Source organism: Stenella coeruleoalba (assembly GCF_951394435.1).
Source record: "Stenella coeruleoalba genome assembly, chromosome: 5".
NCBI lineage: Eukaryota > Metazoa > Chordata > Mammalia > Artiodactyla > Delphinidae > Stenella > Stenella coeruleoalba.
In genome coordinates, this window is record NC_137150.1 from 90,647,591 (window position 1) to 90,663,960 (window position 16,370).

Sequence of the window (16,370 nt, forward strand, 5' to 3'; positions counted from 1 at the left end):
GTGAGATCTCATCTAAGTGATGATAATAAGTATTTGACTCAAGAGCAAAATTCTCTTTCCTCACAGGAAACCAATGTGAATTAACAGGGTAAAACAGTCATCTTCTGGGAAAGTTTGAGATCCTGAGAAAATCATGTAGTGTACCTCTCACTTTCTCCTCTAACATTCTTATGTAGGTGAAAAACAGGTTAAAATGAACATGGTGGGGATCCCTGAAGAGAAAAATGAGATCCATAGAAGAGTTAAAATGATAGCCCAGGGCTTCCCTGGTGGCGCAGTGGTTGGGAGTCCGCCTGCCGATGCAGGGGACACGGGTTCGTGCCCCGGTCCGGGAGGATCCCACATGCCGCGGAGTGGCTGGGCCCGTGAGACATGGCCGCTGAGCCTGCACGTCCGGAGCCTGTGCTCCGCAACGGGAGAGACCACAACAGTGAGAGGCCCGCGTACCGCAAAAAAAAAAAAAAAAAAAAAAAAATGATAGCCTGTCAGTACTTTACATTAATAAAATGCTTGGTGGCTTTTATTTCCCACGTTCCCTACTGGCTCCACTCCTGTGCTCTTGTTTTTCTGTACACTGCCCTCTCCATCTCCTCCTCACCTTCCATCCTTACTACAAGGCTCATCAACCCTCTTTCTCCTCTGATACCAGGAGCACTTTTTATATTGTTCTTTGCTGCCCATCCCCATCTATCGTGTCTTAGAGTTGTGTGTACGTGTTTTGTTTGTGCCATTCGATGTTATGTGTCTACAGTACAGGGAATGTCTTCTACTTTGTCTTTTACCCTCCACTATCCCTTGCTATTAGCAAACACTGAAGAAATATTTATGAAGTGAATATAATGATTCCCTTTTTATAGATGACAAAACAAATGTACTTGAGACGAAATAATAAAGCTCGCAAGTGTAGAATTTAAGACTGTTCAGAGCGAAGGTCTTCTGATTCCAGGCTCTTTTCCTAAACTCTTTGCCTCTCTAGTAACATTAAGCAAGTGCAAAGGGGGAACATAGTGCAGAAAAAGTGAAAATGTGCATTAATATAGAGGCTCAGGTGACCCAGGCAAATACCAGTTGAGTCACTTTTTACTCTCCCAGTAGCCACTTGTAATGTCATTTGCCTGTGTCATGGCCGACCTTCCCTAGTTACTCTGATGCGAGGGTCACAACCAATGTGCCCAGCTAGAGCTCAGCTGTTCTTTACGGATATCGCTGATGGTCAATATAGACATAGAGTTCGCTGGTGCCTTTACCAAAACGATACTTTACTTTGTTGGCACTGTTAACCCATTGAAAACAAACTCATTTAATAGATAGCCTTGCTTTAAGCAGGTATATGATAGGGTCATCCATGCTGCCCCTATCACATATTGACATATTTTAAAAGTTATGTGCACATCTTATCTGTAAATTTGTAAATAAGGATCCAATAAAATGCATTTTTGTAATGAAAAAGTTGTAATGTATAATTACAATGAAATGAAAAAGTTGTAATGTATAGTTATTACCAGACTGGCACCAGATGATGTTGTGTCTTCTTATCCTACTTCTCCCTTTGTTTCCTCTATACTCACCGTAGTTTCTTTTTCCTCATTTGAAACTGGGTTGTTCTTAGCTAACTGCCGAAGCCCTCATTTCAAATGATTAGCTGAGAATAGTTTAAAATAGTACATTTTCCAAGGATATTTGTAGTTTAACAGCATATGACTGACTATTGGTAGATTTCATTTACTAACTTAGTGGTGAGGAAAACATTTTTTTTGCAGTTAATTTACATGATATTTAGAAAAATTACATTACAGTGGCAACCACCTATTATGTCCAAAAATGAAGCACACACCCTGGATATGTAGTATATGGTTCATGCAAACAAAGGCTGTCACATAAGAATCTATGGTGGTATAGTGTTGAGATTGAGATTTAACTTAGTTCACAAATCCAGCCTCAGATTTTCCCTTTTCCTCTGTCTCAAACCTGCAGGATATGGTATTTGTCTCATTTCATGAAAATGTAAAAATAAAACCGCAATACCATAGTCACCTTTTTCCCCCTTTTCTAATTGTTTGATAGAGACAAAGTTGAAGTTGAAAGAAAACTCCCATTTTTGGAATAAATATTTTCCTGGCAATAACTTGTCCTTTCAGTGCCTTTCATTTTTTATAGCTCTAACTTTAGTAACCTTGACAGTGGGTATCTTTTTCACTCTATCCTGTTTAAACTTTTGTTAGTAGAGTCTGTCTCCAGTATCACGAATCTTATCTGCAAAGGCCACTAAGATAAGAATGCATAGAAAACTGACGTGAGGGCTACTAAATGTGTTTGTCATTCCTTTGACCCCTTTATTCTTTGCCTCCAATTATCTATGAAATGGGCGCTGGATGAGTCCTCATGAATTGCCTTTGAGAAAACAAGAAACTTGACAGAAAATGCATCACGACTGTCCAATGGGATGATATGCCTCAACTTACTGTAGACGTAAAGAAACTTTGCAGACAGCCAACCCATAGTGAGCTAACTACCAAGGAGTTCACAGCAACCACAAAGATGTGTGAATGCTTGGAATGGCCAGGTTACATTTATTTTGTACCAAGCGAAGCAGAAAATTACTCTGTAGTCGAGTTACTTCCTCTTTTGAGGAACCAAAAAGACAGTAAATATAGTTGAAAACAGAGAGACAGATTGTGGTCAAGCTTACAATAGGCCCAGTGAGGGGACAATATCTCTGGGTTATGACTAGTGGTTCCTCAGGAGGAATGGCTGACCTACAAAGAAGCCACTGGATGAATTTCTCTAACTTGGTTGCACTGAGGAAAAAGCTCCACTTTCCTCCACGGACAAAAGTTAGCTTGATCCATGTATTAAAGTCTGGGTAAATACAAATATTTGACGTTGCTTTTTGAAAGCTTCTTAAGGCATTTTAATGATTACTTTTCTTCAGAGCTTTAATTTGAGGAGAAATTGTTTTTTCCTCAAGATGATCAGTGGGCTTGGGGTAACTGGGCACTTTCTCTGGTTCTGCTGAGATTTCAAGAGTCTGTAGAAGCCAATGTGTTCTTCAAAGTTTCTGGTTGTATGAGTTTGTGAAGAAGTTCTATGATCTCTCTATCCTTTTCTCTATCCAGAACCTCTAAACAATGTACATTGGAGCAAGAATTCTGGTTTTCCAATTCTGTCACCTTTTTCTTTAAAGCATCAATGTCTTCCTTCAGAGAGAAGATATCTTTAGTTATTGTGCACTGTTTGTCTTCACTAACATTCATTCTGGTTTCCAGTACCTCCATTTGCTTCTGATAAAAGTCAGTCCTTTCCTGGATTTTTGGTACTGGACCCACAATGTCAGTCACTTGCCTGAGGATTTCAATCTGGGCGGTTTTAATATCTCGGAGCATTACTATAACATTCATTTCTTCATCAGCGTTTACGTCATCTTGATCACAATCATAGGAAATCATAGTTGGATATCTAGTTGAATTTGGGTGCTGGTTCTTACATGTATGGTAAGCATTTTTTTTTTCACGTCGTTATTGGAGTATGATTGCTTTACAATGGTGTGTTATTTTCTGCTTTATAACAAAGTGAATCAGCTATATGTATACATATATCCCCATATCTCCTCCCTCTTGCGTCTCCCTCCCACCCTCCCTATCCCACCCCTCTAGGTGGTCACAAAGCACCCAGATGATCTCCCTGTTCTGGTAAGCATTTTTAAGACATTGTCTGATCTTGGAGAAATTTGAATTCCACATCTGCCAAGCAGCAGCATTTACCCTTTTTTGTTTGTTTGTTCGGTACGCGGGCCTCCCACTGTTGTGGCCTCTCCCGTTGCAGAGCACAGGCTACGGATGCCCAGGCTCAGTGGCCATGGCTCACGGGCCCAGCCGCTCCATGGCATGTGGAATCTTCCCAGACCGGGGCACGAACCCGTGTCCCCTGCATCGGCAGGCGGACTCTCAACCACTGTGCCACCAGGGAAGCCCCAGCATTTACCCTTTTGGTGTGAAGTTTGTACATCTTTCATAATGAAACAAGAGACAAGGTGTTGGGAAACCTGACCAAAATTAAAGAAAGAAGCAATGTCAGAATGAAACGGTCTTTCTCTTACTGTTTTTCCGGTGGCATCCTAGAACGCCCTATGGAGAACATCAAGGGCAATAGTAGGCACCCTTCGATGATTAGCTTCTTACAGGGCGGTCCAACTGGAGAGCTCTGTGAAATAATGGGCAATTGCATGGAATCCCTCATAGGCTGACCTGATGCTGATGCCACAATGGCTGCTGGCTTAGAATATATTTAACCTTAGGGCAGTAATTCTCAAAATTTTTGGTCCAGGACTCTTTTTCACTCATAAAAATTGAACACCGCAGAACTGTTGTTTATGTGAGTTATACCAATCGATATTCCATACTAGAGATTAAAACTAAGAAAATCTTAAGATATTAGTTTATTTAAAAAATAAACCCATAACATGTTAACGTAAATGACATATTTTTATGAAAAACTAATTATATCTTCCAAAAGAAAAAAATAGTGAAAAGGGTGGCATTGTTTACATATTTGCAAATATTTTAAATACCTGGAATACCTGGATTAATAGAAGACACCTCTATTCTCATATCTGCTTCTACATTATATCTGTTGTGATATGTTGTTTTGGTTGAAGTATATGAAGATATTATGGCCTCACAGAGATATATAAATGGAGAGGGTATTTTAATGGCCTTTTCAGATCATTGAGGTCTTTATTCTTTGCTACTCCACCAAAATTTGACAAATGATAATTGATTAGAAGGTAAGTGTAATGTGTAATCTTACAACAGAATAATACTGTTACACTAAAATTCATTGGTCTATCTTCCATTTTTAATAGATGTGTAATATCATGCATTGGTCATTTGGAAAATAATGATTCACTGAATTATGCAGATCTTTCAAATGGTAACTCATTTTATTATATAATATCAAAATATCACATTCATTAATATCACCACCAGTCTCACCAGAAAAGTCTTTGAGTATTGGCAAGAAGCCAAGCTTATGGTGGCAGATAAAATTTTCTGAAATTCTAATTTTAGCTTGAAAAGCTTGAAATTTATTAAGCGTGTTAGTTGTTTCTTTTGAAGTGACAGGCTCTCTATATCCTTTTTTTTTTTTTTGCAAAAATGCTTGTCAAATACCCAAATATGAATACCATAGTTTACTGCCAGTTTTTCTTTCAAAATGATGTCCCATGAAAAAAGCAGCTACTTCAGTTTGTAACTCAAATAAATACTTTTCCTGGAGACAACCATTATATTTCTGTAAGCAGCAGAATTGCTTCATGTGTACTTCTCATTACATCACATTTAATATTAAAAAGACATACTGAAGGTTGAGATTTAATAAAATGTAAAATTTTTACTGCTTCATCAAGGACATTCTAGAGCTAAACTGGCTTTTTCTTGTGTGCATTCTTTTTTTTTTTTTTCTCTCTCTGAGTGGAGGTGAAGAATACAATCACTATTGGTAGCTTAGTGCCATTGCCTTGACTTGTGCTAAGGTATCAGTTTTACCCACCCTTGCTTTTGCAAGGCAATTTGGAAAATTAAAATGACATGATAACCATGTCTGTCAAGGTGTAGTCCCACTTTATTAAAGAAGATATTCCTTCTTGGGTCAGTGCCAGTTCCAACCCTCTTCTAAATCACTCTTTCTCATATTTATGCTTAAATGCAGGGCCAGCTTCAGCCTAGGTTTTGGTATAAACTCTGAATTTAGGCAAAAGTAATTTAAGAATTTTGGGTCATCAGTGATATCTGGGATTTTGCTTTACTGTCCTATCTTTGAATCGTTCTTTAGTAACTTTTCCAAAACTTCTAGAAACCTTTCCAAACTCTTGCTGAGAAAAAATGTTCCTATCACAGAAAGATATTTGGAGCCAGAAAAGGTAGTGTTCAAAGCTGTCCCGTTTACCTTGGCCAAGGCCATTTTATCCATCAAGCACTACAGACACGGTGCTTAGGACCTATGAAATTTCAAGGAACCAATAAAAATAAATATTTTAGAGCCAGAAAGGGAAAAAAAAAAATTGGGCTCAGAATACTAAAATCTGCAAGATTGAAACAATAAATGTTTAATTAAATATCTCCAAAGTGTACAGTTATATCATCTTCATTAATTGTTAAATTAGTATTAAAATTTCATTACATTTGGAGGCAATTTGTAGATTAGGTATTCTTGCTTTACAGGAATTCCCAGTTAAATTAGAGGGATTGCTTGTAGCAAATACTCCCTTCGGGTTACTAACAGCTAAGTCTTATTGGCTGCATACCAGACATTGTTCTAAATATTAGCTTATTTAACTGTAATTCATAGAAGTCAAATAATTTTCCTTTCTGCTAAAAAACGGGCAGAGTCAAATTTCAAATCCTTACATTCTAGCTCTAGGGTCCGTGTGTTTTTCCTCCAACTGCCACACAAACAAATACGATAAAAATATATATTTGTCAACTCAAGAGAAAGATAGACATTTCACTTTTTAGAAAAAATACACTATATATTTATTTAAAAAAACTCATTTTGATTAAATTTTTAGAAATATGAAAAGACTAATTTTTTGCTTATTTATCAAAGCTATTTGAAGCAGAACTTTGTAAAGACTTTAGAAGTTAAACTATCTCTAATTCGAGTAAGTAAACATGAACATTTAGAGGCTATTCTTGCCTTATTATAGTAAAAGTATAACAACTGTAATAAAAAAAAGACTTAAAAATTTTCAACTAAAAATATTTATGTATACTGATTATTTTTATAAAACAAAAATTAATCTAGTAGATTTGATGCAAACATAAACCTGTCTGGTTTCTAATTACTTACCTATTAATGTTAACGAAAGGAGCCTCAGCCTGTTTGGGGCTTGTTGGGCAGTGAAAAGCTGTAGTGGGAAAATACAAGCCTGTTGATCAGGGTCAAGTCGTGAGAGTAGTCAACACGTGAATGAATAACGGGAAATGAGCTGACCCCCTCTCTTCATGTTCCTGCCAGAGATGTGGAGCCATTTAGGAGTAAAATAACATGGCAGACTGGAGCCTAGTTACTGACTCTTACCAAGGAAAAATGTCCTTCAGGAGGCAGGCTTTTAAAGGCATGGTATTTGGAGCCAGAAAACTTAGAGTTCAAGGCCCTCTCATTTATTAACTCTGTGCTCTTAGTCAAGTTACTAACTTCTCACAAGACTGTACAATGGGATAATGACAATACCTATTCCATAGAGTAGTTTTGAGGATTAACAGTGCTCAATCTTTGTAAACTCTTTTCCTGCTCCTCTCTGACCATCTTCTTCTTACTCTCCTTTCAAATGAAAGAGGAAATGGTGAAGAGTTTTAAACTTTAGCTCTGCTCTCCCCGTCTCTCAGTCTGCCTTTTATTCCTCTCCTTCAATAAAGAGGCCACTGTACCATCATATGACCAAGACATAAAGCATGTGCTGCTCACTGTTCAAAATCTACAAATGCAGATAAAGCATTTGGATTAGGACACCAGAATGCAGCAAACAAGGCCAAACAAACTGGCATTCTGTCTCCTAGTACAGCTATTATAGCTAGCAAAACCAGCTATGGTGTCAGACAGCCTGGCATGTAATAACCAATGGAGAGATGGCTCTAATAATAGATAATCTTATTAATGTTTAAAATGCTGGTGTTTGAGTAAGTTAACTATAAATTAATTACGGTAGAGTCTTTTTTTTTAAGATTTATTATTTATTTATTGGCTGCATCGGGTCTTAGTCGCAGCGCGCGGGATCTTAGTTGAGGCATGTGGGATCTTTTGTTGTGATGTGCAGACTTCTCTCTAGTTGTGGCGTGCGAGTTTTCTCTTCTCTAGTTGTGGCACGCAGGCTCTCTAGGTGAGGCACGTGAGCTCAGTAGTTGTGGCACACGAGCTTAGTTGCCCCGTGACACGTGGGATCTTAGTTCCCTGACCAGGGATCGAATCCACATCCCCTGCATTGGAAGGTGGATTCTTTACCTCTGGACCACGAGGGAAGGCCCTATGGTAGAGTCTTTATTAAATTAAATTAATTAATTAATTAACTTTTGGCTGCGTTGGGTCTTCGTTGCTGTGTGCAGGCTTTCTCTAGTTGCGGCGAGAGGACGCTACTCTTCATTGCAGTGCGTGAGCTTCTCATTGTGGTGGTTCTCTTGTTGTGGAGCACGGGCTCTAGGCACACTGGCTTCAGTAGTTATGGTACGTGGGCTCAGTAGTTGTGGCTCGTGGGTTCTAGAGTGCAGGCTCAGTAGTTGTGACACACGGGCTTAGTTGCTCCGTAGCATGTGCTATCTTCCCAGACCAGGGCTCAAACCCGTGTCCTCTGCATTGATAGGCAGACTTTAACCACTGTGCCACCAGGGAAGTCTCTCTGGTAGAGTCTTGATTATCTATATAAAATCACCCCAATTTACATCTTTTTTTTTTTTTTTTTTTGCAGTACGCGGGCCTCTCACTGCTGTGGCCTCTCCCGTTGCAGAGCACAGGCTCCGGACGCGCAGGCTCAGCGAACATGGCTCACGGGCCCAGCCGCTCCGCGGCATGTGGGATCTTCCTGGACCAGGGCACGAACCTGCGTCCCCTGCATCGGCAGGCGGACTCTCAACCACTGCGCCACCAGGGAAGCACTACATCTTTTTTAATATGCTTTTTCAAGTTGGAAGAGAATGGAGTAGAATTATAGTTATCCTGCTAGTATTTGGGCATTATTTGTACCCTTTATGTTACACCTACAGTCATCTACTATTACTCGTGTACCCTTAGTGCTTGTGACCATGAAAAATTATTGCAAGTCTTTTTCTTCCCCCACAAAATTTGAGGACCAGGTTTACCAGAACTTGGGCCCCCCCACCTGAATATCACTTGTTACATGCAGAGTGAGATAAAAGACTGAGAAAACAGGAACCATGAAGGTCTTTCTGATTTGACCAGGGTGTCTGACCCATGGGGATAAGAATGTATTAATGACAGAGCTCTAACCCAATGTTACACAAAGTAACAAAGCTGTTTTCTTCTTCTTTTCTTTCCTTCTAGCCATGAGGAGTAGAAGAGAATGAGAGTGAAATCAGAGCTGTTGTGCTAGATCACGACAGGGATGGAGCAGAAAGCAAAGGTATGATGTTTATGAGATAGGCAGAGCCTGACGCAGTGATGCAACACTGTCAACTTCATGAAGGGTAAAACTGAGTGACATTGATAAAGCAAACTGGTTAGAGTAACACATGAGGTGACGGGGCCACTTCCATTCTGTGGTGTCAATAAATGTTTATGATAACACTTTAAAATCATATGAGGACTTCCCTGGTGGCACAGTGGTTAAGAATCTGCCTGCCAATGCAGGGGACATGGGTTTGAGCCCTGGTCTGGGAAGATCCCACATGCCGCGGAGCAACTAAGCCCATGTGCCACAACTACTGAGCCTGCGCTCTAGAGCCTGTGGTCTGCAACAAGAGAAGCCACTGCAATGAGAAGCCCATGCACCACAATGAAGAGTAACCCACGCTCACCGCACCTAGAGAAAGTCCACGCACGGCGACGAAGACCCAACGCAGCCAAAAATAAATAAATAAATAAATTTATTTTTAAAAAGTCATATGAAACCAATGCCAAAAGAATATGATGTCATTAGAGAAATGCAAATCAAAACTACAATGAGGTATCACCTCACACCAGTCAGAATGGCCATCATCAAAAAAATCTATAAACAATAAATGCTGGATAAGGTGGAGAAAAGGGAACCCTCTTGCACTATTGGTGGGAATGTAAATTGATACAGCCACTATGGAAAACAGTATGGAGGTTCCTCAAAAAACTAAAATTAGAACTACCATGCAACCCAACAATCCCACTATGGGCATATACCCTGAGAAAACCATAATTCAAAAAGAGTCGTATACCACAATGTTCACTGTAGCTCTATTTACAATAGCCAGGACATGGAAGCAACCTAAATGTCCATAGACAGATGAATGGATAAAGAAGATGTGGCACATATATACAATGGAATATTACTCAGCCATAAAAAGAAATGAAATTGAGTTATTTGTAGTGAGGTGGTTGGACCTAGAGTCTGTCATACAGAGTGAAGTAAGTCAGAAAGAGAAAAACAAATACCGTATGCTAACACATATATATGGAATCTAAAAAAAAATAAAATGGCTCTGAAGAACCTAGGGACAGGACAGGAATAAAGATGCAGATGTAGAGAATGGACTTGAGGACATGGGGAGGGGGAAGGGTAAGCTGGGAGGAAGTGAGAGAGTGGCATGGACATATATACACTACCAAATGTAAAATAGATAGCTAGTGGGAAGCAGCCGCACAGCACAGGGAGATCAGCTCGGTGCTTTGTGACCACCTAGAGGGGTGGGATAGGGAGGGTGGGAGGGAGACCCAAGAGGGAGGAGATATGGGGATATATGTATATGTATAGCTGATTCACTTTGTTATAAAGCAGAAACTAACACACCATTGTAAAGCAATCATACTCCAATAAAGATGTTAAAAAAAATAAAAACTCACTGAAAAATGAATAACAACAACAAAAGAGAATATGATGAACACCTCTAAGGAAATGATGGAATGATAATTTTGATAATTGGTAATGATAATTTAACGTTTCACTGTAACTAAAATTGTGTGGTCTGTTTCTGGAATGCCCTCCATATATATATATATATATATATATATATATATATATATATATATAGTATTTTATTTATTTAATTTTGGCTGCATTGGGTCTTCGTTGCTGCACGGCTTTCTCTAGTTGCGGCGAGCAGGGGCTACTCTTTGTTGTGGTGCGTGGGCTTCTCATTGTGGTGGCTTATCTTGTTGCGGAGCGCAGGCTCTAGGCGTGCGGGCTTCGGTAGTTATGGCACGCGGGCTCAGTAGTTGTGGCACATGGGCTTAGTTGCTCTGTGGCATGTGGTATCTTCCTGGACCAGGGCTCAAACCCGTGTCCCATGCATTGGCAGGCGGACTCTTAACCACTGCGCCACCAGGGAAGCCCCCTTTGTTTTTTTTAATTAATTAATTTACTTTTGGCTGCATTGGGTCATCGTTGCTGTGCGGCTTTCTCTAGTTGCGGCGAGCGGGGGCTAGTCTTCGTTGTGGTGTGCAGGCTTCTCATTGCGGTGGCTTCTCTTGTTGCAGAGCACGGGCTCTAGGTGCTTGGGCTTCAGTAGTTGTGGCTCACGGGACCCTCCATATATTTATTCTGCAGTCAAACTTCTACCCATCTTTTAGGAGACATCCTGATAATACTTTCCTTGTCCTGTCCTGTTCTGATTCTCCCTGTGATCTTACCAGTGCTACCGACCTGTTCTGTGTCCCTACCCAGTAGCACTCAGCATAGTGTATCATTATTGTTGGTGTGCCTATGTCCTCTCTAGATTGGGAGCTCCTTGAGGGGAGACACTTGCTTTTCAACTCTGTGTCTCCAGTGTCACAAAGCCTAACATATAGTTGGTGCTCAGTATATCTTTATTCAATGAATGAATGAATGCATGCATTCATGCACTTGTGAATGATTGTCAAGGTATCCAATGGGTCCCTCCTGCGCCTATTTCAATGGGTGGCTAGGGAACATATTGCTTGCTTCATAAAGGTAATCTATGATAACTTTTTTTAGTTCCTGAGGGATCATTTAGCATTTTGGGATAGGGATTTAATAATTTCTTCCCTGAAGACCTGAAACAGTTAAGTAGCATGAGAGGTAAACTGAGATCAGGCAGATGGAGGTAATTATGAACCTGGAAACAGCTAAGTGGTGGATAAGAGAGAGCCTGGTAAATGGTGGTAACAGCAGTGGTGTTAATGGCACTGATCCTACAGGTGACTAAGGTACCCAGCATACTGCCCCTCTGCAACATATGAAGTTTTTTAGGCCTCCAGGGAACTGCAGGTAATCAGCATATTCTCCAGGTCTCTGTGGAAATGCCTGCGAATGCATTTGTCATGAACTTGGGTACACAGGCACTTATCTCTTTATTCATGTCATCTTATATTCTGAACTCCAGATTTACAATGAACTCTCTCCAGCTTATCTAGACGTACTCTTCACCATTTAGTTCCAGAACCCTGGGGACACATTAGTATTTTATGTAATGTCTCCACCCCGTCATCTTCCTCCAGTTCTTTCTGTTATGCTTGGCTCTCCCTGGTAATGTATCATATTAGGTTGCTCGGTTTCTGTAATTCTTAAGTTCACTTCTTGGTTTCCCTTCTCAGATATTACCTTTAAACTTCTGCTCCCTTTAGCTGATGATTGACACTCTTTTTACAGTGCTTTATAAGCCCTGATGTGCACAATTGATGTAGCCATTAAAATAAATGGCTCGAAAAAGGAAGAGAAAGCGAAAGTGTTTTTGCTTAACCATTCACCTTCCTTTAATGGAACCAGTGAATAAATCCAGTGAGTTAGTTTTTAAGCACCTCTGTTTTACTGAATTTATATCATTTAGCAGAACTTTCTGAAAATCATTATATGATGAGTGCTGCCCAGTGTTAACTTTCTGTCTTGTTCCTGAATTGCTTTGTACTTCATTTAGGGAACCCTGAAAATTAAAAGCTATGGAATACATAGTGATCACATAGGAAACAGGGATTTAAAATGTAAACAAATACAGAAATCATAAAGTGTAAAACCTGGAGAATGTTAATTTTCTCACTTCTAATTACAGTTTGTACAGTTTGTAGTACAGTTTGTAGTTTGTCTGTACAGTTTGTAGTCTTGTCTTATTTGGGTCTGTTAATATATTAGTAGAGCCTTATTTAAGAAAACTTCTGTTCTGGTGTTTGGCTTTTCACTTGTAATGATGCTTTATAGTACTTTGGATCACAATATCCAAGGAGCTATCTTCTTTAAAGTTATAAAGATTATAATGTGAAAGATTGCACTGGCTTTCCTTCATAGTACTCACCTTGAAAGACATCTGTTTTTAATGGCATTTTATGTTTCTGAGGGAATTTGCGACAATGTCTCTGTGAAGTAAATGTGTATTTATCCCTTGGCTTTAGTTTTCCTTCTGTTATTAGTCTGTTCTCTGCCTATCTTGGGCCTATTACTTCCTATTCTGTTTCATAAGAATGAAACAATAAGAACAGCATAATGCCACGTGCTGTTACTAAAGGAGTGTCAAAAGGGTTAACATGAAAAATTTTATTACATCTAATTTTTAACTTTATATAATATCTCTTATTTAAGAACTGTAACTATTATTATTATGCACTATTTCTGCAGTGTTTTTCCTTCAGGAGTTTGATTTTTAGAATCATTTCCTCTCTCTGTTTAAAGATACCTTCCTTCTTCCTCCTGTATGGGTTTGGATTACAAAGATCTTATTTAACTTTCCAAATGTATTATTTCTCCTTACATACTCTAATTACACACAAAATGGAAAATGCTGGAAGCCAATCATAGAACTGAAGGTTTTTTCTCCTCCTTCTTTACCTAGGCTTTGACAACTATGGTCTAAGGGAAAAAGTATTTAGTCATTGTTTTAAATATTTATTGAAGGTTCCCTCCACCTGCCACCCCTCCCCACCAAGAAATGTGTATTGCTGCTGCAACTGCTTCTGTATGACAAAAGCCAACTAGAGTATAAAAGGTATATAGGAATGCTTAAGTATAAGATTGAAAATTTGTTTTTCTGGGCCATTTCTTTCAGGAAATTTGAGGTCTCTTTCTGGTGGTCTGAATGTAATGTAAGTATCAAATGACAGAAGCTAAGAGTGATAAAGCAGTTCTATTAGACACATATTTCAATAATTTTCAGCTTCAGTCTTCGGCACTAATGGCTATGATTCTCACTGTAACTTGTAAGAATTAATTACCATTCATTCTATTTATGTCCCCAAGTTTCTCCTCCATGGTGTAGTATAAAATGATAGCAAGCTCCTGGGCAATTTACATATTAGAATAGGTAAAAAATCTTTATCATAACCTCCACTGGGCTTCACATGTAAGTTTTTCAATGGCACTTCAAAAGAAAAGAGATGTTTCTGGAAATCACATGCTTTGTTGTTAGAAAGTAGAGCTGGAATCAAATGGATGCCCAGGCTCACTGTTATGATTGAGAAAGTGATATAACTGCTTAAAACCTAGTAAAACAAAAGATCTTAACTTTTTTTTGTATTCCTTTAATAATCCTATGAAAGCTTTGCATGCTTCCTTAGGAAACAGCATATACATACAATTTTGCATACAATTTTAGGTGATTCACAGACCTCTGTCCTCTCTCCTGCCCCCTCAGGCATTTATGGACATAAATAGTACCATAAATATACCTCAGGTTAAAATTCCTGACTGTAAGAGAAGGATTATTCTGGCTCCAATACCTGTTTGTGGGTGTTTTGCTTCTAAGGGGTCTGGGAGCTTCGAGGTAGTTTGGTTCCAGACCTTAGACTGACTATGTGAAGTGCTGAGAGTGAAGGCCATTAATTATTAGGGATCAAAGGAGGGAGAGGCCAGTGGAATGCAGTGACATGGGAGGTTTCAGGATGAACCTTTAAGAATGAGCGAGATCTGGGTAGATGAAAGTTAGAAGGATCTTCCAGGTTGTATGAACCATGAAATCAGGGTCTCTGTCTGGTTCGTTCTTCACTATGCCTAGCATGGTGCCTCCTATATGCCCCTAGGCGTTCAATAAATATTTACATAGTGCTTTGTGACTCACTTCTACTGAAGAGCGTGAGTCAAGAGAAATGGCATTAACTGAGGGGTGGAGTTCTGTAACCGACCCTCCTGAGACAGTCCCGAAAAAGGATCCTCCTGCCAGCTATCATTTGAGCCAATAGAATGAGACCAAGTTTGGTTCAAAAGCAAAAGAAGCAAAAGAAAGCTTTATTCTTTCATCAAAGAATGGAGGGCTTCCCTGGTGGCGCAGTGGTTGAGAGTCCACCTGCCGATGCAGGGGACACAGGTTCATGCCCCAGTCCGAGAAGATCCCACATGCCGCGGAGCGGCTGGGCCCGTAAGCCATGGCTACTGAGCCTGCGCGTCCGGAGCCTGTGCTGCTCCGCAATGGGAGAGGCCACAACGGTGAGAGGCCCGCGTACCGGCAAAAAAAAAAAAAGAATGGGGAAGTGTGAGCTAGTGCTCTAGAGTACACGCCCCCTCTTCCCCCAACCACGGAAAGGCCGGAGGCGGGGCTGCTTTCTAGGGATGTTGTCAGCAGGAGCGGGGGAGGGAACCGAATTCTCTCTCGGGCTGTGACGCTCCCGCTGCAGATCTCACGCAGGGCCCGCGCAGCGTCTCTGCGCACAGCCCACCTCCGCCATCTTGAATCGCAGTGTCCTGTGCAGTGCTTCTGCACACGGTCCGCTGAGGCGTCTGGCGCAGCCATTTTGCCTGAGGAACTTTGATCCGGAAACTCTGAGTGCAGGGCCTCTGCGTGCACCACCCTATGAGCAAGTGAAACTAGACAAAGCACAAAGGAAAAGAAAAAGGTTAGACTTTATTTTACTACGCAGATTGTATTTTTATTCCCCAGGAATTGTTAATGAGCTTTGCTGGTGACAAATCTCTCCTCCGTCTTCTGTCCTGCTCCTTATTCTTGAGGGGAGCTGAGGGGTGAAGGTCCATTTGATTTTGGTTGTCGGTCGTCATAACCCTGGGTAGAGGAATAGAACTTCTTTCTCCCAGCTGCCTTTAGATATGTTTGGCTGTCTCCAGGCTTTAGCCCAACTGTTCATATCCCCGAGCACCACCATTTGTCTAACCTTTTGGAGACAAAGGACAGCAGACAATTTAAGATACATGGCCCAAATATTAGCAAGAGAATAATGGTCATATATCAAATTTGTCATAAAAATGCAAGTGTCGGGCTTCCCTGGTGGCGCAGTGGTTGAGAGTCCACCTGCCGATGCAGGAGACGTGGGTTCGTGCCCCGGTCCGGGAAGATCCCACGTGCCGCGGAGCGGCTGGGCCCGTGAGCCATGGCCGCTGAGCCTGCGCGTCCGGAGCTTGTGCGCCGCAACGGGAGAGGCCACAACAGTGAGAGGCCCGCGTACAGCAGACGAAAAAAAAAAAATGCAAGTGTCTACGTGTTTCGCCTGTAGGCAAAAGTGTACCCTGATTTTGAGGCTCACTGCCGTGGCTCAAATATATCCCTGGTCACACTTTCGTTGTTTTTCAGAAGAGAAAGCTTCAGGTCAGAGAAAGATGAATGGCATCTACACACTGGAGGAGGGTTTCCTTCTCCAGGTGTAGATCTTTTAGGTCTTTAGCTAAATTTTCCCCAGAGAGGACGGCGAAATTTTTGAACACTTGGGGCAGGCCTGTCCAGCAGAATTGTTTTCGTTGTGTGTTTGGGTCTTGCCACTCAAAAGCAAACATTTCTTGTGACTCT

General features: G+C 40.6%; 2 protein-coding genes across 2 annotated transcripts in view; one reads left to right on the forward strand and one right to left on the reverse strand.

The window, feature by feature from the left end:
• Positions 1-2,521: 2,521 nt before the first annotated feature.
• On the reverse strand, positions 2,522-3,539 carry CCDC54 (coiled-coil domain containing 54; the record flags this gene model as incomplete). The annotated part of the gene is given in 3 exon segments (XM_079921438.1): positions 2,522-2,911; positions 2,915-3,025; positions 3,027-3,539. Coding segments are annotated over 3 exon segments (921 nt in total). The 5' UTR covers positions 3,447-3,539.
• Positions 3,540-15,255: 11,716 nt separating this feature from the next.
• The window catches only part of LOC307186477 (zinc finger MYM-type protein 6-like), a 1,023,730-nt gene continuing 1,022,615 nt past the window's right edge, over positions 15,256-16,370 (forward strand). Inside the window, exon 1 of the mRNA XM_079921634.1 lies at positions 15,256-15,468. The gene's annotated coding sequence lies outside the window, so the exon portion shown is untranslated. The remainder of the gene's footprint in view (positions 15,469-16,370) is intronic.